This window comes from Moschus berezovskii, chromosome 8 (genome assembly GCF_049115385.1).
Source record: "Moschus berezovskii isolate FMDL1 chromosome 8, NW_MosBer_1.0, whole genome shotgun sequence".
Taxonomy (NCBI): domain Eukaryota; kingdom Metazoa; phylum Chordata; class Mammalia; order Artiodactyla; family Moschidae; genus Moschus; species Moschus berezovskii.
Window position 1 is genome coordinate 106495970 of NC_142467.1, and position 22447 is coordinate 106518416.

At 51.2% G+C, this 22447-nt stretch overlaps 2 protein-coding genes across 8 annotated transcripts in view; both read left to right on the top strand.

Annotated features, from left to right (window-relative positions):
- Positions 1–4261, top strand: part of SLC27A1 (solute carrier family 27 member 1) — a 38581-nt gene extending 34320 nt beyond the window's left edge. For all 5 annotated transcript variants that reach the window (XM_055431186.2, XM_055431188.2, XM_055431189.2 and 2 more), the window contains 5 exons: positions 190–316; positions 407–544; positions 617–781; positions 1167–1313; positions 2898–4261. In XM_055431186.2, coding sequence (XP_055287161.1) covers positions 190–316; positions 407–544; positions 617–781; positions 1167–1313; positions 2898–3055 — 735 coding nt within the window. In that variant the 3' untranslated portion in view covers positions 3056–4261. The remainder of the gene's footprint in view (positions 1–189; positions 317–406; positions 545–616; positions 782–1166; positions 1314–2897) is intronic.
- Positions 4262–10155: 5894 nt separating this feature from the next.
- PGLS (6-phosphogluconolactonase) lies at positions 10156–22387 on the top strand. 3 transcript variants are annotated; one of them, XM_088839170.1, is made up of 6 exons: positions 10679–10913; positions 14050–14132; positions 14931–15038; positions 15514–15615; positions 15915–16055; positions 18110–18472. In XM_088839170.1, the coding sequence occupies exons 1-6, from the start codon at positions 10841–10843 to the stop codon at positions 18245–18247; spliced, it is 645 nt and encodes a 214-aa protein (XP_088695296.1). In that variant the 5' UTR covers positions 10679–10840; the 3' UTR covers positions 18248–18472. The 3 variants fall into 3 exon arrangements, with proteins under 3 accessions (XP_088695297.1, XP_088695295.1, XP_088695296.1); XM_088839169.1 differs by lacking the exons at positions 10679–10913; positions 14050–14132 and adding an exon at positions 10178–10534; XM_088839171.1 differs by lacking the exons at positions 10679–10913; positions 14050–14132; positions 15514–15615; positions 15915–16055; positions 18110–18472 and adding exons at positions 10156–10534; positions 22210–22387 and having other exon boundaries at positions 14931–15103.
- Positions 22388–22447: the final 60 nt, after the last annotated feature.

Consider the following 22447-nt stretch of genomic DNA (forward strand, 5'->3'; position numbering starts at 1 on the left):
GGAGAGAAGGGGCATGATTCCGGGGAGCCTGCACTTCATAGTCCCCCCGTTCAGATCATCAAAGTTCGCAGAGTCAGTGCTAATTCTAGGCCCTGAGGCAGGAGAGGCAAGGTGTCGGGGGTGGGAGTTGGGGGAGGCCACACCGTGTCACTGCAGGGCTCCTCGCTGACTGGGTTGGCCCCATCCCAGGTCGGTTCCTGTGGCTTCAACAGCCGCATCCTGCCCCACGTGTACCCCATCAGGCTGGTGAAGGTCAATGAGGACACCATGGAACTACTGCGGGATGCCCAGGGCCTCTGCATCCCATGCCAGACCGGTGAGCAGGGTCCCGTCCAGTGCCCCCCAGGGAGCTGGGGGCCCCACCTCCTGCCCGCCCGGCACAGCCTGAGTGCTGCCTCCTCCCCAGGGGAGCCCGGCCTTCTCGTGGGTCAGATCAACCAGCAGGACCCACTGCGTCGCTTCGATGGCTACATCAGTGAGAGCGCCACGAGCAAGAAGATCGCCCACAGTGTCTTCCGCAAGGGTGACAGCGCCTACCTGTCAGGTGTGCAGATCCCGGGGGCCGGCTGTGGGAGTGGCGGGTCACCGTCTCACCTCCCCCTCTCCCCTCTGCCAGGTGACGTGCTGGTGATGGATGAGCTGGGCTACATGTACTTCCGGGACCGCAGCGGGGACACCTTCCGCTGGCGTGGGGAGAACGTCTCCACCACTGAAGTGGAAGGCGTGCTAAGTCGCCTGCTGGGCCAGACAGATGTGGCTGTGTATGGAGTGGCTGTGCCAGGCAAGCTGGGACTCTGGGGGTGGTCCTTGGCTCCTGGGGGCAGCCCCAGAGGAGCCCAGCCAGGAGGAACTTGGAGGTACAGATGCCCTGGTAGGCAAGACCTAAAGCAGTGCACAGCCTGGACAGTCTCTCAACAGGGTGGTGGCTTGGATCTGAAATTATTCCTCATGCCTGATGTTGAGCTTCAGTTTCCTCATCCAGGAAATGGGCTCATGAAATCAGCTGTGGCTCAAGGTTGCAGGGAGTGCAGCAGGAGCTCAATAAAGTGTTCACTGCTTCAGCGAGGTGGATAGGGCTGGAGATCAGAGGCCAGGGGCCACCACTGGAGGATGGATCTGGTCTCATGGGCAAGGGGTGGTGGTCTCAGCCAAATCTCTGTCTCTAGGAGTAGAGGGCAAAGCAGGCATGGCAGCCATCGCAGACCCCCACGGCCAGCTGAGCCCCAATGCACTGTACGAGGAACTGCAGAAGGTGTTGGCGCCCTACGCCCGGCCCATCTTCCTGCGCCTCCTGCCCCAGGTGGACACTACAGGTGCGGCCCCTGCCTCTCTGTCCGTCCCTTTGTCAGTTTCTCGACCATTTACTTGCCCGCTCTGGTTCCGCCCCTGTGCCTGGTCTCACTGACGGCCCACGGCCGCTGGCACTGTGAGCTGTGCTCTTCCCTTGTCTTCAACATTCGCTTCTTTCCATTCCTCACTCCTACGCCCACGGGCCTTCCTGCTATGTTTGGTGCATTTCTTCGTTTTCAGCATTTTTCTGAGGACTAGGAAATTTGACCTGGAGAAGGCAATGGCACCCCACTCCAGTACTCTTGCCTGGAGAATCCCATGAACGGAGGAGACTGGTGGGCTGCAGTCCCTGGGGTCGTGAAGAGTCGTCCACGACTGAGCGCCTTCACTTTCACTTTTCACTTTCACGCATTGGAGAAGGAGATGGCAACCCACTCCAGTGCTCTTGCCTGGAGAATCCCAGGGACAGCGGAGCCTGGTGGGCTGCCGTCTGTGGGGTCACAGAGTCGGACACGACTGGAGCGACTCAGCAGCAGCAGGAAATTTGAACGAAACGTCCCCACCTATGAGGCTCCCTGTTCTGTGAATCACCTGCTCGTCGTATCCTTGGCCGATCGTAGTATTGTCTCACTCTTTCTTTGTGACTTACAGGAGTTCCTCCTAACAGTCTAGATGTTAATTCCTTAGCAATTTCAGACATTTTAAATCTCCTCTATTTTGGACTCTGTTAACTTTGTCCATGGTGCCCTTTATTGAAAAGAAGCTTTAATTTTGATACAAACAAAAACCCCACCATCATCACCTCTGCCCCAGCTTTTTTAATCTTGAGGTTTGTACTTTTCAAGTTGCTTTCCTTTTTTTCTAATGGCCAAGCAGCCTAACTTGCGGGATCTTAGGATCAAACCTGTATACCCGCAGTGAAAGTGCAGAGTCCCAAACACCAGGGAACTCCCTGAAGTTTCATTAAAAGAAAAAAAAAATCCTTCCTAATTCTTGAGCACACAGGGATTCTCCCTCGATTTTCTACAAACCCAGATCTTTCACAAAACCCTTCTTTAATTGCCTACTGCAGGGACTGCAAACTTTTTCTTTAAGGCCCAGATAATAAATGTTTTCAGTTTTGCGGGCCACAGCCTCTGCAGCAATAATTCATCTCCTCAGCTGTAGGGCAGAAACAGCAGTAAGTAGTGTGTATGTGTCCGGGGGTGGCTTCCTCAGATAGGGGGTTGAATTTGGCCCGTGGGTGGATCATGGGCCTATAAGTTGCTGACCCCTGACCTCCTGTGTGACTGACCCAGCCCTTTCACCTTCTTGGTCTTGTGTGGGGTGACCATGTGACAGGCAGGGAGTATACATGGAGTTTTGGGTCATGAGGGGGGTAGTCAGGGAGGCCTCCCTGGCGGAGGGAGCATGAAGCTGAGATCCAAAGGCCAAGGGGGAATCCGGCGGGCAAAATGGGGAAGAATGCTTCTGGCAGAGGGGACAGCCTATTCAGAGGCCTGGAGGTTCTGGAGAGAATAGTGAGCTGGGGTGGGGTGGGGTTCCTGGCAGCCCCCTGCCAAGTTCCCACCCCACCCCCACCCCTACTTCCGCACATGTCCCCACAGGCACCTTCAAGATTCAGAAGACCCGGCTGCAGCACGAGGGCTTCGACCCACGCCAGACCTCGGACCGGCTCTTCTTCCTGGACCTGAAACAGGGCCACTACCTGCCTCTGGATCAGGGTGTCTACACCCGCATCTGCTCAGGCGCCTTCGCCCTCTGACACTCCTCTGTCGGCCCAAGACTCTGCGCCAGGCCCAACAAGCAAGGCGGGCTGGAGCCAAACAGCCCTGCCCTGTCGTGGGGCAAAGAAGCCCGATTGCAGAAGGAGCCCTTGTTTCCCGCCTTCTTCCTCCTCCTCTCCACCAGCTGGCTGCCCCCGCCTGTCTTCTACTCCTGTGTCTGTGTGTCTATCTGTCTGTCTCTGCTCCCTGCTTCTGGGCCTCCCTGCTGTCCCTGACTGCCTCACCTTTTCCTCCGTCTCTCCTCCCCTGCCCACTTCCTTCTGGGAGCTGCAGTCTGTGCGGGGCCACAGCTGCCCTGGGGGCCTCTGCTGGTCCTCCCCACTGGGTGGTAAACCTGGAGGGGCCGCTGCACCTCCCTCTCAGCTGTGCCTTGTGAACAAACCCCACCCAGCCCAGCCCTCCCTAGGCTTCTGGGTTCCAGGACATTGTGGCCCTGTGGGAGCTCCAGGCAGCCCCTCTGCCTTCCTTGCTGAATGAGGAGCTAGGGATGGTCTGCCTGGACAACCTGGGTTCAAGGGGGCCTCAGCCCGGGGCCCTCCAGGTCAGCAGGGAATCTCTGCCCAGCTGGGCCAACTGCCTTTTGCACTTCCTGTCCCTGGTGGCTCTCCCTTCTCTTGCCTGCCTTTCCTGATGCCCCAGAAACTTCTGGAACTGACTGTGACCACTTGGATGTGCATGGAGCTCCTGCTGGAGGGGACCTGAAGATGGCCCTGCGTGGCTGCTTGGCCCACTGCTCAGATGCTTACCCTGGTGGAGGCCTCTTGGGGACCCCACCTGCCGTGGCTGCTGGCAGGACCCAGGGGAATGGCAGCAGTGGATTTGGGGGCGCCTCCAGGTCAGAGGTGGCCTCTGAGATGCCCTCAGGGGTTCCTGCCTGTTGACTGTTGCCCTGGCCTTGCTAGTGACGACTTGGACCCTTGGTTGGCGACATCCTGAGTCCACCCCGCCAGGACAGCCCGGACATTCCCATCAGCTTCATCAGTGGCTCATCCCAGACACCCATCGGTGGGGCTGGCCACCCAGGCTGCCCCGCGTCCCTCCCTTTGGCAGCACCATCCAGCAGTTAGAACAGCAAGGCCAGTAGGAAATGACCCCATGCTTTTTCGCATGGGCCTTTTCAAGCACTGAGGTTTTGTTTCCTCGTTGAGTTTAAGAAATAAACCTGCAGAGCGCCTGGTGCCTGATAGGAGCTCAGTCACTCACCTGTTGTCCCCACATGGCCGAGAACCCTGTGAGTTTCAGAGAGCAGGCCCCTCCCAGGGAACACATGGTTGGTCGCCAGACTCGGGCAAACACACTCGGCCTTTACTGACAGCTCCTGTTGCCTCTTCTCCCACCTGCAAGGTCCGGGGTCTGGGGACTGGGTAGGGGCTCGAGGGGCCACGGGTTAGCATTCTTACCACCTCCCTGCAGCCTCTGGGTTCTGGCAGGTGCACAGGATGGCCCGGGACAGTGTGTCTCTGCAGGTCTGGCCGCCCCTCTCTGGGGGGCCAGTGTGTGTGGCTGTAGCTCTGAGTGAGAGCCACCAGGCCTGCGAGGGTAACTGTCTGAGCTGGGATTTGAACCCAGGACATTGAGCTCCAGAGTTCATCTTCTCAGCTCCCGCCTGTCTCGTCTCCAAAGGAGAGAGGAAGAAAATCTTATGAAAATTGCTAGGTGCTAGGTGGGGGAACCCGGGGGGTGACTGGGGATGGATGGGGGTGGATGAGTCCTGGACCAGCCTAAGAATGGATGAACTGTTGTTGTGGGGTGCTGGTCCTTCACTGCCCACAGTGCAAGGAAGGTGACGGCAAGGTAGAGCCTTTGAGATGCCCTGAAGGTGAGAAAGGTGTGTCGTGGTGGGGATGGAGCCCCCTGGTGTGCTGATGGGTAACATCCCTGCAGACATCTGACCACCTCCAAAGGTGTCATGGTCCCTGTTGAACAAATGAGGAAACTGCAGACACAGGCGGGGAATGAAGTCACTGTCAGGGGCTCTGGTGAGGAAGCGGTCTAGTGGGGCCTTTCTCACTGCAGTCAGTCACTCTAGCTGCAACAGTGTAAGTTCTCTCCAGACCAGCAAGAAGACAATCCTGATGACTCTTAGGTTCCAGCTCTGTGTTTGTTTGCTCTTAAAAATTAATAGATTTTTATTTATTAGGGCAGTTTGAAGTTTACAGAAAAATAGCAGAAAGTAGAGTTCTCATATGCCCTTTGACCACTGTTCCCACTAGAATTAACATCTGACATTCGTGGGCTACATTTGTTACACCTGATGAGTTAATGTTGATACATTATTATTAAGCCAAGTCCACAGCTTGCATTAGGGTTCCACTCTGTTGTACATTCTATGGGTTTCAACAAATACATAATGGCTTGCAACCACAGAGTATCACAAAGAATAGTTTCTCTTGCTCTAAAAATCCCATGTTCCATCTCTCATCACTCCTATCCCAACCTGTGGCAACCACTGAGCTTTTTACTGTCTCCCTACTTTTATTTTTTCCAGACTATCATGGATGGATTTGGAATCAAACTGGGTGTCATCTTTTCAGAGTGACTTCTTTCATTTGAGGTTCCTCTCTGCCTTCTTGTGGCTTGATAGATCTGTATTTTTTTTTTTTTCATACCAAATTAGAAGCTCTGTGACTTGCCCCTGGGAACCCTCAGTAAATCATGAAGAGAGATGGGAGCTGATGGTGCTCTACCCTGAGTTGCTCCTTTCTGGATGGGCCCTGGAAGAATGTGTACAGAGAGGATGCCTGTACTTGTGGGAAGAGAAACACCCCAGCCTGGTGTTGGCAAGTGTCCTGTGAGAGGCAGGGGCTGAGCGGAGCACAAGGGACCAGGAAGAAGCAGCAGCTGCCTGAGAGGGCATATGGAAGAGGAGAGTTAGCGCCAAGAACTTCCCAAGAATAGGGGGCTGCAGGCTGGGTCCCTGCCCCACACTCTTCTGCCGTCTCCATCACTTTGGGGAAAATTCCAGGCTCTTCGGCTAGCACTGCCATCCTGCAGGCTGTTTTCCTTGTACCATGGATAATTGTTTCCAGCTTGTGTCTGGCTTCAACGCCTTCATTCCTATTGTTCCTTGGGCCCAAATCACTGTTTTTAATTGAGCTAATTATTTAGACCATAGATTCGCCCTTTTAAATTGTGCAACATAGTGGTTTTTAGTATATTCACGAGGTTGTGCAACCATCCCGTGTGTCTAATTCCAGAACATTTTCATCACCCCAAAAAACCCTCGTATCCGTTAGAAGTCACTGCTCTTCCTCTGTCCTCAACCTCTGGCAACTACTACTTTCTGTCTCTACGGATTTATCTATTCTGGACATTTCATAGAAATGGAATCACACAGTCTGTGGCCTATGGTGTCTGACTTATTTCTCTCAGCATGTTTTTAGATTCATCCAAGTTGTAGCTCATTCCTTTTTATGGCCAAACAATATACCATTGTATGGATAGACCACTTTTCTTGTTTAATCACCAGTAGATGGATGTTGCGGAGAAGGCAATGGCAAGCCACTCCAGTACTCTTGCCTAAAAAATCCCATGGATGGAGGAACCTGGTAGGCTGCAATCCGTGGGGTCGCTAAGGGGCGGACACGACTGAGCGACTTCACTTTCACTTTTCACTTTCACACATTGGAGAAGGAAATGGCAACCCACTCCAGTGTTTTTCCCTGGAGAATCCCAGGGACAGGGGAGCCTGGTGGGCTTCCGTCTATGGGGTCACACAGAGTCAGACACGACTGAAGTGACTTAGCAGCAGCAGCAGATGGATGTTGGTTTATTCCCCCCCACCCCGACTTTGACTATTGTGAGTAATGCTGCCGTGACCATTTGTGTCAAAGTTTTTGTGTGAACATATGTCCTGAATTCTCTTGGGTGTAAACCCAGGTGTGGAGATGCTAGGTCACATGGTAACTATTTTTAACCTTTTCAAGAACTGCCAGACTGTTTTCCACAGTGACTGTATCACTTTATATTCCCACCAACAGGAGTGTGTGAGTTTCAGTTTCCCACATCCTTGTCAGCACTTATTTTCTCTCTTTTTCTTTTTGGCCGCACCGCTAGGCATGCAGGATCTTAGTTCCCCAACAAGAGGTCGAAATTGCACCCCCTGCAGTGCCATCTTGGAGTCTTAACCACTGGACTGCCAGGGAAGTTCTTTTTTATTGTGATCATTCCAGTGGTATCTCCTTGTAGTTTTGATCTGCATTTCTTGAGGGCTAATAAGCAGAACATCTTTTCATGTGTTTGTTGTCTAGTTGTTAAGTCCTGTCTGACTCTTTGCCACCCCATGGACTGTAGCCCACCAGGCTCCATGGAATTCTCCAAGCAAGAATACTGGAGTGGGTTACCATTTCCTTCTCCAGGGGGATTTCTTCCCAATCCAGGGATTGAACCTGCATCTCCTGAATTGGCAGGCAGTTTCTTTACCACTGAGCCACCTGGGAAGCCATCTGTATACCTCCTTTGAAAAGAAATGTCATTCATATCCTTTGCCCAGTTTTTAACTGGGTTGCCTGTTTAGAGTTGGAAGAGTTCTTAATATCATTCTGTATACTAAATCCTTGTAAGATATGGCTTGCAAATTTCTCCTCTCCTGTGGATTGTCTTTTCACTCTTTTGGTAAGACCCTTTGAAACATAAATATTTTTCATTTTTATGAAGCCCAGTTTGTCTTTTTTCTGGTCACACCATGCAGCATGTGGGAACTTAGTTCCACAACCAGGGATTGAACCCGTGCCCCCTGAATTGGGAGCATGGAGTCTTAACTGCTGGACTGCCATGGAAGCCCCACTTTTGCTTTTGGAATCATTTTCTAGACCAAGGTCATAAAGATTGATGCATCTGTTTTCTAAGAAGAATGTTCTCGTTTTAGCCCTGACATTTAAATTTTTGTATACGGTTTGAGGTGGGGATCTGTGTTAGTTTTCTAGTGCTGAGGTGACAAACACCACAAACTTGGTGGCTTAACACCAGTTATTTTACAGTTCTGAACGTGAGAAGTCAGAACTGGATCTTGGCTAAAATCAAGGTTTGGCAGGGCTGCATTCCTTCTGGAGCTTCTGAGACAATCCACTCCCTTGCCTCTTCCAGCATTTAGAAACGGCCCGCGTTCCTTGACTCCGGCCTCTTCCTCCAGCTTCAAAGCCATCAACAGTGGGTTGAGCCTTTCTCATGACGTGATTTCTCTGGTCCTCCTCCTCCTCCCATTTTCGGTGACTCAAGATGATATTGTGCTCATCCATGTACCCTCTTCTAAGGACAGGGGATTAGCAACCTAATTCAATCTGCAACCTTCATTTCCCCCTGCCAAGTAACCTAACAAATTCACAGATTTAGGGAACTAGGGTGTGGACACCATTGGGGGACTATTTTTCTGCCTACTACAGGGTTCAATTTCATTCTTTTGCATGTGACTGTCTAATTTTCCCAGCACCAGTTGTTGAAAAGACTGTTCTTTTCGTACTGAATGCTTCTGGCACTCTTGTTGAAGAGTCATTGATCACAGACATATGGTTTATTGTTCTAGCTCAGCTCTATTCCATTGATATATATGTCTATTGTATGTCAATACCACAGTTTGATTACTGTAGCTTTGTAGTAAGTTTGAAATCAAGAAATGTGAGTCCTCCAATTTAGTTCTTCAAGACTGGTTGGCTATTTGGGGCCCCCTACAGTTCCTCATGAATTTTAGGATCAGTTTGTTGATATCTCAAAAAAGGCTCTCAGACTTTTGACAGGGATGACATCGTGCCTATAGACCAATTTGGGGATTGTTGCTATCTTAACGGCTTTCCCATGTGGCTCGGTGGCAAAGAATCTGCCTGCCCATGCAGAAGACGCAGGAGTCAAGGCCTTGATCCTTGGGTTGGGAAGATCTCCTGGAGGAGGAAATGGAAACCCACTCCAATATTCCTGCCTGGAGAATCCCATGGACAGAGAAGCCTGGCGGGCTACAGTCCACGGGGTCACACACAACTGAGCACAAGCACAAGCACACATTCCATCTTAACAATATGAAGTTTTCCAATCCATGGATATAGGATGTTTTTCCATTTATTAAGATCATGTTTTAAGTTACTTTTCGGCAAAGTTTTATCGTTTTCAGCGTATAAGTCTTGCACCTCTTTTGCTAAAATTATTAAGTATTTTATTCTCTTTGCTGCTATTATAAATGGAACTGTTTTCTTAATTTGCTACTTCTTTGAAAGATGCACTACCTCTGCAAATCTCACTGCACTTACTACACTATCCTAAACTCTCAGGTTCTGAAGTGGTCCAGCTGCCCTTACCCACCAGACCTCCTTCCAATCCTCCCTGCTCATGTTATTCCCTGAATATTCTATCTTATCGGGCTTCCCTCATGGCTCAGTCGGTAAAGAATCTGCCTGCAATGCAGGGGACCCCGGTTCAATTCCTGGGTCAGGAAGATCCCCTGAAGAAGAAAATAACAACCCACTCCAGTATTCTTGCCTGGAGAATCCCATGGACAGAGGAGCCTGGCAGGCTACAGTCCATGGGGTCGCAAGAGTCGGACACGACTAACCGACTAAACCACCAGCATTCTACCTTATCAGCCAAGGCCCACTTGTCTCAGTCTGGGAGCTTCTCCAGGCAAGACCCAGGGCGGAAGAGATCTCCACAGAGAACACGCAGGAGAAATTCAACACTGCTCCTACACTGTGCCACAGTTCAGGAGGGTTGAGAGGACTCTGTGAACAAACCAAATACACCCGTTCTTATCAAGTATATACTTTAAAATACATAATTATACTTTAATTAAAGAGAGAAACAACAAATACCAACAAGATAAACGTGCTAGTTCAGAAATTTCAAAGTCACCAAAATGCGCGCCCTCCAAGAAGTCGGCTCCCTCCAACCCCACCCCGGGGCCCCCTCATTGCTAGCCTCGAAGCTCTGAGCTCCGCTCTCTGGCCCCGCCCTGATACCGGGAAGTAGAGCTCAGTTGCACCTTCGCCTGCTCCAGCCCAGGAAAAAAGCTCCATGATCAGGCAAAAAAATCAATGAGCCCAACCGGACCAACTGCCCGGCCCCTCCGGGACGTCATTCGTGGGTCTGCGCATGTGCTACAGGCACCTGGGTAGCGGGACTGGCGTTCACGCAGGCGCACTCGTGGCCGCCGGGAGGGCTTCCTCCTCCCTGCCACCGCCATCGCCATGGCCGCGCCGGGCCCCCGCCTCATCTCCGTCTTCTCGAGCCCGCAGGAGCTGGGTGCGTCGCTGGCGCAACTGGTAGTGCAGCAGGCAGCATGCTGCCTGGCAGATGCCGGCGCCCGCTTCACGCTCGGCTTGTCCGGCGGCAGCCTTGTCTCCATGCTGGCCCGCGAGCTGCCCGCTGCCGCCGCCCCCGCTGGACCCGCTAGCCTCGCGCGCTGGACGCTGGGCTTCTGCGACGAGCGCCTCGTGCCCTTCGAGCACGCCGAGAGCACGTACGGCCTCTACCGGGTGAGAGCTACGGGGGCCGCCGGGGGTCACGCCGAGAGGGCCGTGCACATCGCCTGGACCCGGCTACGGAGGCCACCGGGGGTCATTTCGAAAAGGCCGCGCCCACCGCCTGAACCAGGCGACGAGTTATGCAGGGTAGCACCGTGCCCTCTGCCTGGAATGGAGCTGGGGATGGTCTGCTGGGTGCCCCGAGGTTCCATCTGGGGTGCACCTCCACTGCCACCCGGGTGGACCGGTGATGCATAGTTTGTGTGTGCTCTGTCGCTAAGTCGTGTGCGATTCAGGTGGCCAAGTAGAGGGAATGACATGAGCAAAGGCATAGAGGCGAAACAGAATGGTCCATTCCAGGGACTTCGAGAAGCTCAGGCGCTGCAGGCTAGTAAGTGCAGAGGCCGAGTTAGGGAAGAGTCAGGTAGGCGGGATCTGGTGTGGAAACTGGGCCTCGGTTTCCGCATCTCTAACCTGGCGAGTTTTCTTTGATCTCCACTCTGCTTGTGGCGCTGACAACTCCGTGGCTGGTTATCTTTGGCCTGGGGCCCCAGACTCCTATAGAATCAGGGCGACTCCCCCACCCCCATTTCATAAGCAGGGAAACTGAGGCCTGGAGGAGCTACTATCTGAGCTGCCCCTCCCCCCCCCCGCCCCCCGCCCCGCATCTGAGTCAACTCTGCTGTGGATGGAGAAGGAAAACCCACCCAGGGAGGTGTGGCAGGGGTGAGTTAGGCCAGAAGCCTCAGGTTGCTCAGGTCCTAGGTGTGTTGAGTTCTCTTCACAAAGAAGCTTGAACTGGGTTTTTTTGTTTGTTTGTTTGGTAATAAGGAAGGTTTACTGATTACCATGGCTTTATCCACATCATCTCAGGAAACCCCACAAGTGCCTATGAGGCGGGAATTGTTAGTACCTGCATTTCATAGATGGGGAGTCACCTGGTGACCAGGGAGGGAGCTGGGGTATGAACCTGCCTGGCGGAACCCCCAGAGAGCACCCGGGACACATTTCAGGGGCAGGGGCCACTCTCAAGTCTGCTGTCCTGTGTGTCTTCCCCTAGAGCTTAATTTAAAAGTGAGCTCGTGCTTCTTTTTCACTTTGCCAGACTTTGAAAGACTTAAAATTTTTTTTTAAATTTAAAAATTTTTTTTTTTATGTGGACCATTTTTAAAGTCTTCATTGAATTTGTTACAATATTGCTTCTGTTTTATGTTTTGGCTTTTTGGCGGTAAGGCATGTGTGATCTTAGCTCCCTGACCAGGGACAGAACCCATATCCCCTGTGTCGGAACAGGAGGTCCCTGAAAGACTTTTAATTAGGAAAGCCATACTTGGTCAAGTAACAGAATCCTAACAAAACAGTCAAAGAGAAAGTTGCACGGATATACAGTGTGTGTGTGTCCTTGTATCCAGCACTAGGCACAGTTCCCTCATAGGGCTCATGGGGGGTGGGGCACAAACACACAGGGCAATAAGAGTGGAAATCCACTCTTGGCCGCTGTGTAATGCAGTTTGGACAGAAGATAATAGTATGAAATGAGGAGGACTTCCCTGGTGGCTCAGAAGCATCTGCCTACAATTCGGGAGACCTGGGTTCAGTCCCTGGGTCGGGAAGATCCCCTGGAGAAGGAAATGGCAACCCACTCCCAGTATTCTTGCCTGGAAAATCCCATGGACGGAGGAGCCTGGTAGGCTACAATCCATGGGGTCGCAAAGAGTCGGACACGACTGAGCGACTTCACTCCCTGATAGTCCAGTGGCTAAGACTCCTCGCTCCCAATGCAGGGGGGCCTGGGTTTGATCCCTGGTCAGGAAACTTAGTGGAGAAGGCAATGGCACCCCACTCCAGTACTCTTGTCTGGAAAATCCCATGGATGGAGGAGCCTGGTGGGCTGCCGTCCATGGGGTCGCACAGAGTCGGACACGACTGAAGCGACTTCACTTTCACTTTTCACTTTCATGCATTGGAGAAGGAAATGGCAACCCACTCCAGTGTTCTTGCCTGGAGAATCCCAGGGACGGGGAAGCCTGGTGGGCTGCCTGGGGTCGCACAGAGTCGGAACCGACTGAAGCGACTTAGCAGCAGCAGCAGGGAACTTAGATCCTGCATGCTACGATGAAGATCAAAGATCCCAAGTGCTGCAATTAAGACCCAGTCCAGCCAAATAAATATTTTTTAAAAACAGTGTGAGATGATAAGAAGTGCCAGGAGAGAAGGGAGAGCATCTTTCAGCCAGGGCAGTGGGGCACTCTGAGGAGGTGACATTTGGGCAGCGACCGGGAGGATATGAGGAGGTAGCCACAGGTGCCCTGGGGCAGAGGGTACAGCAGAGGCAAATGCTATGTGGTGGGAACTGATGTGGGGTGAGGATTTGCTCCTGCCAGTTTCCCGGGGAAGGGAATCATATTAGTTTCCTGGGGCGTGGTAACAAAATACTAACCATTGGTAGCTTAAAACAACAGTTCTGGAGGCCAGAAGTTCAAAATCAAGGTGTCAACAGTCCCATGCTCCCTCCAAAGGCTCTCAGCGGGGAGGCTTCCTTGCCTCTTCCAGCTTCTGGGGTTTCCAGGTGTTTCTTGGCTTGTGGCCACATCACTCCAATCTCTGCCTCTGTTTCTGTGAAACTTGTTCATCTTATTCTCTCTTTGTGTCCTCCTCTTGTAAGGACACAAATCTTTGAATTTAGGGCCTATCTTAATGCCCTGTGACCTCATCTACACTAATGACAACTGCAAAGGCCCTCTTTCTAAATAAGGCCACAATCTTTTTTTTAATTAATTAGTTAATTATTTTTGGCTGTGCTAGGTCTCTGCTGCTGCACGGGCTTTTCTCTAGTTGTGGCAAGTGGGGACCACTCTAGTTGCAGTGCACGGGCTTCTCACTGTGGTGGCTTCTCTTGTTGCAAAGTTCGGGCTTCAGTAGTTGTGGCTCCTAGGCTCTAAAGCACAGGCTCAATAGTTGCGCACAGGCTCAGTTGCCCTGCAGCACGTGGGATCACCCCAGATTAGAGATCCAAGCTGTGTCTCCTGCATTGGCAGGTGGATTCTTTACCACTGAACCACCAGGAAAGTCCACATTCTGAGATTCCAGGTGGATGTGAATTTTGTGGGAGGGTCACTAAGCAACATGGTACAGGGATGCAGAGATGTTCCTCTCCTGGAGGATGGACCCCGGGCAGTTGGGATTTTCTGAGCATGAATGGTTCACCCTGGGCCTTCTGCTGTCCAGGCTGGGAGGATGAGCTGGGCCCACCTTCCTGGGGATGGTTCCTCAGCACCTGCCAAGTGTTTCGAGAGAACCCACCCGATCAACCAGCAGTTCCAGTTCTAGGAACCTGCCAAACCTGGAAATGGCTGTGAGCCTCTGGGGGGGAGGGCAGCTATGAAGGGGACTCAGGTGACAGAAATAGGGCACCTGTACTCCCCCCGACTTCACTCAGTACAATCCCCAAGGGTGTATGTAGATAGGGACCTTGGGCAAAGCTGGTCTTTCCAACAGTGGATCTGTCTGATCATGCTCCTCACCAGCTCACACACCCTCCTTGGCTCCCCGTTGCCCTCAACGCAGAGCCTGCTCTCCTCAGGCCAGCATTTGGCAGGGAGTCAGCACGGTAAGTTCTGGCTGTCTTATCCCATGTCCTTGCTGCCTTCCCCCTCTGTTCCAAACACCATAGTTTTGTTGTTTACTTACTTTTACTTTGTGGGTCAGCCTGGCATTGCCTTGGCTGAACTAGGCCTTGCCCCAAAGGAGGCACTGAGGTGGGGGTTGCCAGCATCCATCCCAGAGCAGGTCAAAGGGCATAGGACTCATCTCTGCGGGAAAGGGCTGGAGCCTTCTGCCTTGCAGGATGCTTGACTCCAGGTACTTCTGCATTAAACCCACTGATCATAGGCTGATCATAGTGCTTGCTATGGGCCGGGCATGCTCAGCCTGTAGTGCAACCCAGAAGAGTAATCAATGTTTACCACGGTTACACGTCACACCCCCAAGCAGCAGTTGGGGAAGGTACAGGCAGAGGTGGCTGCTCAGAGGAGGCAGCTTGAGGGATGTGTAAGAGTTTCCCAGGCAGGATCAAGAGCTGGTATACCTGCTGAGGCCTGGAGGTCAGCAGGACCTTCTGGAGGGCTGACAGGGGCTAGGTTTTATCCTGAAGCCCAAAGGACCCTGGGCGTTTAGAAACAGGATCCTGGTGTGGCCAGAAAGGTGCAGGCCGGAGCCAGGAGACCTCCAGTCACCAGGGGCTTGAAAGACCTCTGGCGGAATGCCACTGGGATCCTCACTCACAAAGGAAGTGGCTATGAGGACGGTCATGTCCTAGCCTGGAGGATCCAGGTAGTCCCAGGTGTAAGCCCGTGCCCCCACTGACTGTGTGCTTCTGTTGGTGACACTGTGCCTCTGTCTGCTGCAGACCCACCTGCTGTCCAAGCTCCCTATCTTCGACAGCCAGGTGATCACCATCAACCCCGCTTTGCCTGTGGAGGAGGCAGCTGAGGACTATGCCAGGAAGCTGAGACAGGTGAGCCCCCTGGAACCGCTGCAGGAAGACCTCACCCACCCAGTGAGCTCTCCCAGAGCAATGGGGTAAGCCTACTGGTGACACTGAGTGGTCGTCACTGGCAGAAGCTCTCCCTGGGGGTGGTCGGTAGACCCAGTCTCACCCTGGGCAGACTCCTTTGAGGATCCCCCTCTCTCTGAGAGGCCACAGCCCTGCTCTGGGAGAACCCCCAAAGGCGGCCTCACTTCTGACACCCTGGTAGTAGGCCTGAGTGTTCACATCTTGGGCACAGCTGCATCCCCAGATTGTCAGGCTTTGAGACAGTGAAGTGTGAGCCTTGCAGATGAATAGAGTTCCTTTTTTTTGCAGGTGAGGCTGAGCCTTGCTTACTTGCTTACAAGTGTTACAGCAACTTGTTTTTTCTGACAACTGTTTCTTTGTGTCCTCTGAGCTCTTCCCTCACAACTTGTTGGGGCTGTCTTCTTTCCCCACCCAGGCCTTCCAAGGGGACTCCATCCCGGTTTTTGACCTGCTGATTCTTGGTGTGGGTCCTGATGGCCACACCTGCTCACTCTTCCCAGACCACCCCCTCCTGCAGGTGAGCACACCCACGAAGGCCCTGCTCACGTCTGAGCCCTGACCTCTGCCATCTGGGGCTTCCAGAGGGTTGGGAGGTGCCTGCAGCATGGTGTGAGTCAGCCTCAGCCAACAGGCGTGCCCAGTGGGGCTTGACCCTTCTGAGCCTCAGTTCACCCATCAAAACGGGGGCCTTCAATCAAGTGCCACAGAATTGGCAGGGTGGGATGGAATGATGGCTGGACGGTGCCTGGCCTGTGTGAGTACTCAGGAAGTCAAGTGATATTTTCCTGTTTCCACCTTGGGCCTCCCTGCCCCCAGGAGCGGGAGAAAATTGTGGCCCCCATCAGTGACTCCCCGAAACCACCTCCGCAGCGTGTAACCCTCACTCTTCCCGTGCTGAACGCAGCTCGAATGGTCATCTTTGTGGCAACAGGAGAAGGCAAGGCAGCTATTCTAAAGGTAACAGTGAGGGCCCCCTTCCCTAGAAGGTTGTAGGCGAAGAATGTGATCCTGGACACTGTTGTGCTGAAAGCACCAGATCCCAAGGTATTTAGGTAATTCTTGGGTTGAAGGAGAGATGAAAGCTGCAAATGCAGGCTAGTGAGGGGTCAACAATTATGAATTGAAATTGACGCGATATGGCCAAGACAGCTCAGAGGTAAATTCATATCACTTAATGTGTATACATATGTAATTCATTATTAACTAGAAAACAATTGAAATAAACCAGTCAAGCACTTTAGAATGAGAACAAAGGAAAATAACATAAATCTAAGAAAAGTCAGAGGAAGGAATAAGTGAGATTGAAATCACTGAATTGGCTCATATTCTTAAAAACTTGACGGTAAATAGATCCGTAACATAGACAGAGCCATAACACAGACATAGATCCATAGCATAACAACTACCCCTGGTGAAACTGGAGAAAAATCATATGTAGTAGGAATAAGTTTTAAAAAAAAAAAATAGGAATGAGAAGAAAGGTACAGTTGCACATAATATATTAGGAAAGTATGAAATTAATGAATTTATGTTGGGCTACCCTGGTGGCTCAGTGGTAAAGAGTCCTCCTGCCAATGGGGTTGGATCCCTGATCCAGGAAGATCCTCCATACCATAGGGGAGCTAAGCCCATGCGCCACAGCTGCTGAGCCCACGTTCTGCAGCGGTTGAGGCCCCCATGCCCTAGGGCCCATGCTTCATAGCAAGAGAAGCCACCGCAGTGGAAGTGCATGTCCCACAGCTAGAGCGCAGCCCCCACTCGCCACAACTAGAGAGCCCGCACATCTGCGTAGACCCACCACAGCCAAAAACAAACAAAACCACGTTTAAAACAAGCATAAAGTGGATATTAAAAATAAACAAAAAAACACTTTAATTACCGTCACTGAAAAGACCATGGAAGAAGCTAGACATATTTTTAAAGATAAATAAGTAACAATTCCTGCACCAGCTGTTGGGTCCAGATGTCTCCATGAGGGCGGCTAATGTCGGGGTTCAGGTGTGGTCTCCAGCAGACCCAGTGTCCCTGCCAGTGATACCCAGCATGGCCTTAGATGGTCACTGAACCGCCCCGCCCCACCAAGCCTCAACTTTCCCATCTGCAAGGTGGACTAGGAAGGTTCCTCCCCGTGGATCTCCTGAGGGTCAGTTAAGGCAGCTCCAACTCACAGTCCACTCACAGGAGGATGCCCTCAGCCTCAGCTTCCCTGACTGTAAAGAGGGGTGAGACCAGAGGCAACCCTGCAGGGCTGTGGTCAGAAATGAACACGTTAATGACTCAGAGTGCTTGCGGCAGACCCAGCTGGCAGAGAGTACTATTTCCCATGCCCGCTGATCATGAAATCACATTAGGGGGTCAGCCCACCACAGCTAGAGGGACCGAATCCTCCTGACAGCTAAGAAGGCTTTTGACCTTTTAAAGTGGTTGGGAGAAAAAGCAAAAGAGGAGTATTCTTTGGTGTGTGAAAATGTTACCGAATTCAGATTTCAATGTCCACGAATAAAGATTTGTTGGAACCTGGCCACACCCACTTGGCAACGAGTCGTCTGCTGGTACTTTTGCCCTGTAACCGCAGAGCTGAGTAGTTGCAACAGAGTTGGGGTGTGATCTGCAGAGCTGAAATAGTGACTCTCTGGTCTTGGCAGAAAAGGTGTTCTGGAGACTTCCCCGGTGGTCTAGTGGCTAAGACTCCATGCTCCCGATGCAGGGGGCATGGGTTTGATCCATGGTCAGGGAACTACATCCCACGTGCCGCAATTAAAGATGCCCAGTGCTGTAGCTAAGGCCTGGTGCAGTCAAATAAATATTTTTTAAATGTGTTTAAAAAATAAAAATTGTGCTGACCCCACTGTTAAACAGTCACAGATGATAAAAAGGAAGAGACCCCTGTCTCTGCTGATTGGTTGAAGCCAGGACATCTGGGAAGGGTGATCTCACCTCCTGAGGGTTGGAGAGGTCTGAGGGGTGCGAGGGAGCAGGTGGGGCCCCATGCTCCTGCCCTCTCCACACAGCGCATTTTGGAGGACAAGGAGGAGAACCCGCTCCCCGCCGCACTGGTCCAGCCCAGCACTGGGAAACTTTGCTGGTTTCTGGACGAGGCAGCAGCCCGACTCCTGACCGTGCCCTTCGAGAAGCATTCCACTTTGTAACCCGTGCCGAGAGATGCTACAGCTGTGACTATGTGCAGCCCCAGTGGCCTGGGACCTTCTGGGGCTGGGCCCCACTGCCAGCCCACTCCAGGCTTCATTTTAGAAAAGCCAAGTGGTGCCACTGGAAGCCAGTAGGGTCTGGCCACCAGACCCACCCAGGGGCTTAGCCCATGGGCCATGGCTCTGGGTGACTCAGATATTAAAAGGAGCATCTGTTTAAAGTTTCCACTGTCTCGTGGTCCTTGGTGGGTGGTGGAACCATCGGTCTCTAGGTGGCACGCCTGACTCGTAACACTCATCCCAGCCTGTGGAGGGCAGGGATGGGCATCTGGCATGAGTGTCCTGGGCCTGCCATAGCAAAGTACCACACATCAGGTGTCTTAAAACAAGTGCAGGTCTCTGTCTCACAGTTCACAAGGCCAGAAGCCTGAAACCTCGGTGTCAGGAAGGTTGGATCCTTCTAGAAGCTCTGCAGGAGAGTCTGTCCCAGGTCTCTCTTGTGGCTTCTGGTTGCTGCTGGCAGTTCTTGACCTTTCTTGGCTTATAGACGCATCACTCTAGTGTCTGCCTCTCTTTCACATGGCCTTCTCTTCGTGTGTCTTTCCGTGTCCTGTCCTTTTCTTTTTTTCTTTTGGTTTGTCTTGTTTTTTTCTTTGGCCATGTTCCTAGGTTTATGAGATCTCAGTTCCCAGACCAAGGATTGAACCTGGGCCACAATAGGGAAAGCCCAGAATCCTAACCACTAGGCCACCAGGGAACTCACTCCCATCCTCTTCTGATAAGGACCCCTGTCCTTGGACATAAGGCCGCCCTAAGTCCTAAATCTTGAGAGTTTGTCTCAAGATCCTTAATTCATTATGTCTATAAAAATGCTTGTTCCAAATAAGATCGCATTCTGAAGTTTCAAGGGTTAGGACATGGACTTAACTTTTTTTTTTTAACTATTGAAGTAACATAACATAAAATTTACCATCTTAACCATTTTTATACAATTCAGTGGTTTCAAATACATTTACATTTTTAAGCAGCCATCACTACCATCCATCCCATAACTCTTTTCATCTTGTAAATCTAAAACTCTGTATTTGGGACTTCTGTGGTGATCCAGTGGCTAAGACTCTGTGCAGGGGGCCCGGGTTCAATTGCTGGTCAGGGAACTAGATCCCACATGCTACAACTAAGACCCAGGGCAGCCAAATAATTAAATAAAAATAATATATATGTATAAATATGCATATATACTTGTTTATTTAAAAACTGTATACTTATTAAATGCTCACTTTCTATTCTCTCCTCTCCCCAGTCCTGGCAACCACCATTCTGTTTTCTGTCTTTATGATTTTTTTTTTTAAGTATAGTTGGTTTACAATGTTGTGTTAATTTCTGCTATATAGCACATTATTCAGTCACACAAACATAAACAGTTTCTATGTGCTTTTCCATCCATGGTTTATCATAGGATATTGAATGTTGTTCTCTGTGCTATACAGTAGGACCTTATTGCTTATCTATCTTTATGATTTTGACTACTCTTCAGTTCAGTTCAGTCCAGTCGCTCAGTCATGTCCGACTGTTTGCGACCCCATGAATCACAGCACAGGCCTCCCTGTCCATCACCAACTCCCGGAGTTCACTCAAACCCATCTCCATCGAGTCGGTGATGCCATCCAGCCATCTCATTCTCTGTCGTCTCCTTCTCCTCCTGCCCCCAATCCCTCCCAGCATCAGAGTCTTTTCCAGTGAGTCAACTCATCGCATGAGGTGGCCAAAGTATTGGAGTTTCAGCTTTAGCATCAGTCCTTCCAATGAACACCCAGGACTGATCTCCTTTAAAATGGACTGGTTGGATCTCTTTGCAGTCCAAGGGACTCTCAAGAGTCTTCTGCAACACCACAGTTCAAAAGCATCGATTGACTACTCTTAAGTGCTTCATATAATTAAAATCATACAGTATTTGTATTAATGTGATGGGCTTATTTCACTCTGCAAAGTGTCCTCAGGATTCATCCATGCTGTAGTGTGTGTGAACTTCCTTCCTCTTTAAAATACGATCATATCACATTTTAGTTATTTATGCATCAATCGGGCACTTGGGTTACTTCTGTGCTTTGCTATTGTGAATAATGCTGCTGTGAACAAGGGTGGACCAATATCTCTTCCAGAGCCGACTCTCAGTTCTTTTCCAGAAGTGGAACTACTAGGTCATTTGCATATGGTGATTATGCTTTTAATGTTTGGAGGGCCCTCCGTATTGTTTTCCATAGCACTGGCATCATTTTTATATTCCCGCCAACAGTACACAAGGATTCCAGTTTCTCCACATCTGGGCTCATGCTTGTTTTCTGGTTTCCTGATAGTGGCCTGTAGACATTATCCTTTGGGGGGACACAGTTCAACCCTCTCCACACTCACCTGGCCGAACTCCTGCTGCAAACCCAGGGCCAGGGTGACTTCTGCACCTGGCCCTGCTGCAGGTCTACTCAGAACCTTGAATGTGCTGAGGTACTGCTCCTTTGCCTCAGGGCTACAGCATTTTCCCCAGAGTGTGCATGTGCTTATGGCCCACCTGGCTCCAGGGGCCAGGGCAAGCTGGTAGGCAAGGAGCATGGGAACTGAAACCTCAAATCCAAAACCACAGAAAGTGAAGTTTCTTTCAACGTCTTGTCTGGGTTGATCACTCAGCTGTGAGAGTGAGGAAGTGGAACCGATTCTGAGTGGAAACTGAGGATGGTGGAGGAGAGGTTTGGAAGGAAAGCAGCCCAGCCGTGACCTTGGGCAACAGCAGGTGTCATGACCCCTGAAGCCTCAGGCGGAGGCTGAGAAGTGGAGGGAAAGCGATGAGACAGTTACAAAAACCCCCTGTGGAGGGCCCTGCTGAGGTGTGTCACTTCTGTACTCCTCTCCCCTTGCCAGCAGCTCTAGACCTGCCTGTGGCTCCCCTTTGCCTTCATAGTGAAACCCATCCTTCACACTCGACCCACAGGCCCCCATGTGGCCCCTGCAATCCCCCACCCTCCTACCTAACATCTGCTCCCCATTCGTGCTCCTCCAATCCATCCACCTTGTCCATTCCCACCTCAGGGCCTTTGTATGTGTTGTGCCCGCTGCTCAATGTTCTTTTTCCTCCAGCCTTTTGCACGACTTGGCCCTGTTTCCTTCAGATCTTGGTGCCCCATAGCCTCCCTGACCCCTCCTTGCCCCTAGCATTTTCTGTTTTTTCCTGTTCCACATTTCTCCCTTATCCATACTGTCTGACAGTTTGGTTGTTGTGCTAACCAATGGCCCCTGGGGGCTGGACCGGGTGGTCTCTTTTGCCCATGTCTGCATCCCCTGCTCAGGGATGGCACTCAGGCTACTATGGAGGGATGTTGAAACAGGAATTCTGGGGAATTGGTGAAGATTACAGTCAGATTGCCGGGAGAAATATCAATAACCTCAGATATGCATATGACACCACCCCTATGGCAGAAAGTGAAGAGGAACTAAACAGCCTCTTGATGAAAGTGAAAGAGGAGAGTGAAAAGGTTGGCTTAAAGCTCAACATTCAGAAAACTAAGATCATGGCATCCGGTCCCATTACTTCATGGGAAATAGATGGGGAAACAGTGTCAGACTTTATATTTTGGGGCTCCAAAATCACTGCAGATGCTGATTGCAGCCATGAAATTAAAAGACGCTTACTCCTTGGAAGGAAAGTTATGACCAACCTAGATAGTATATTAAAAAGCAGAGACATTACTTTGCCAACAAAGGTCCTCTAGTCAAGGCTATGGTTTTCCCAGTGGTCATGTATGGATGTGAGATTTGGACTGTGAAGAAAGCTGATCGCTGAAGAATTGATGCTTTTGAACTGTGGTGTTGGAGAAGACTCTTTTTTTTTTCCCCATAGGTCGACTTTTCTTTTTTTTTTTTTTCTAAGACTGTTCCACACATCCAAGTCTCTGCTGTTGTCTCGTATACAGGGTTATTGTTATCCTCTTGCTGGAGAAGACTCTTGAGAGCCCCTTGGACTACAAGGAGATCCAACCAGTCCATTCTAAAGGAGATCAGTCCTGGGTGTTCATTGGAAGGACTGATGCTAAAGCTGAAACTCCAATACTTTGGCCACCTCATGCGATGAGTTGACTCACTGGAAAAGACTCTGGGAGGGATTGGGGGCAGGAGGAGACGGGGACTACAGAGAATGAGATGGCTGGATGG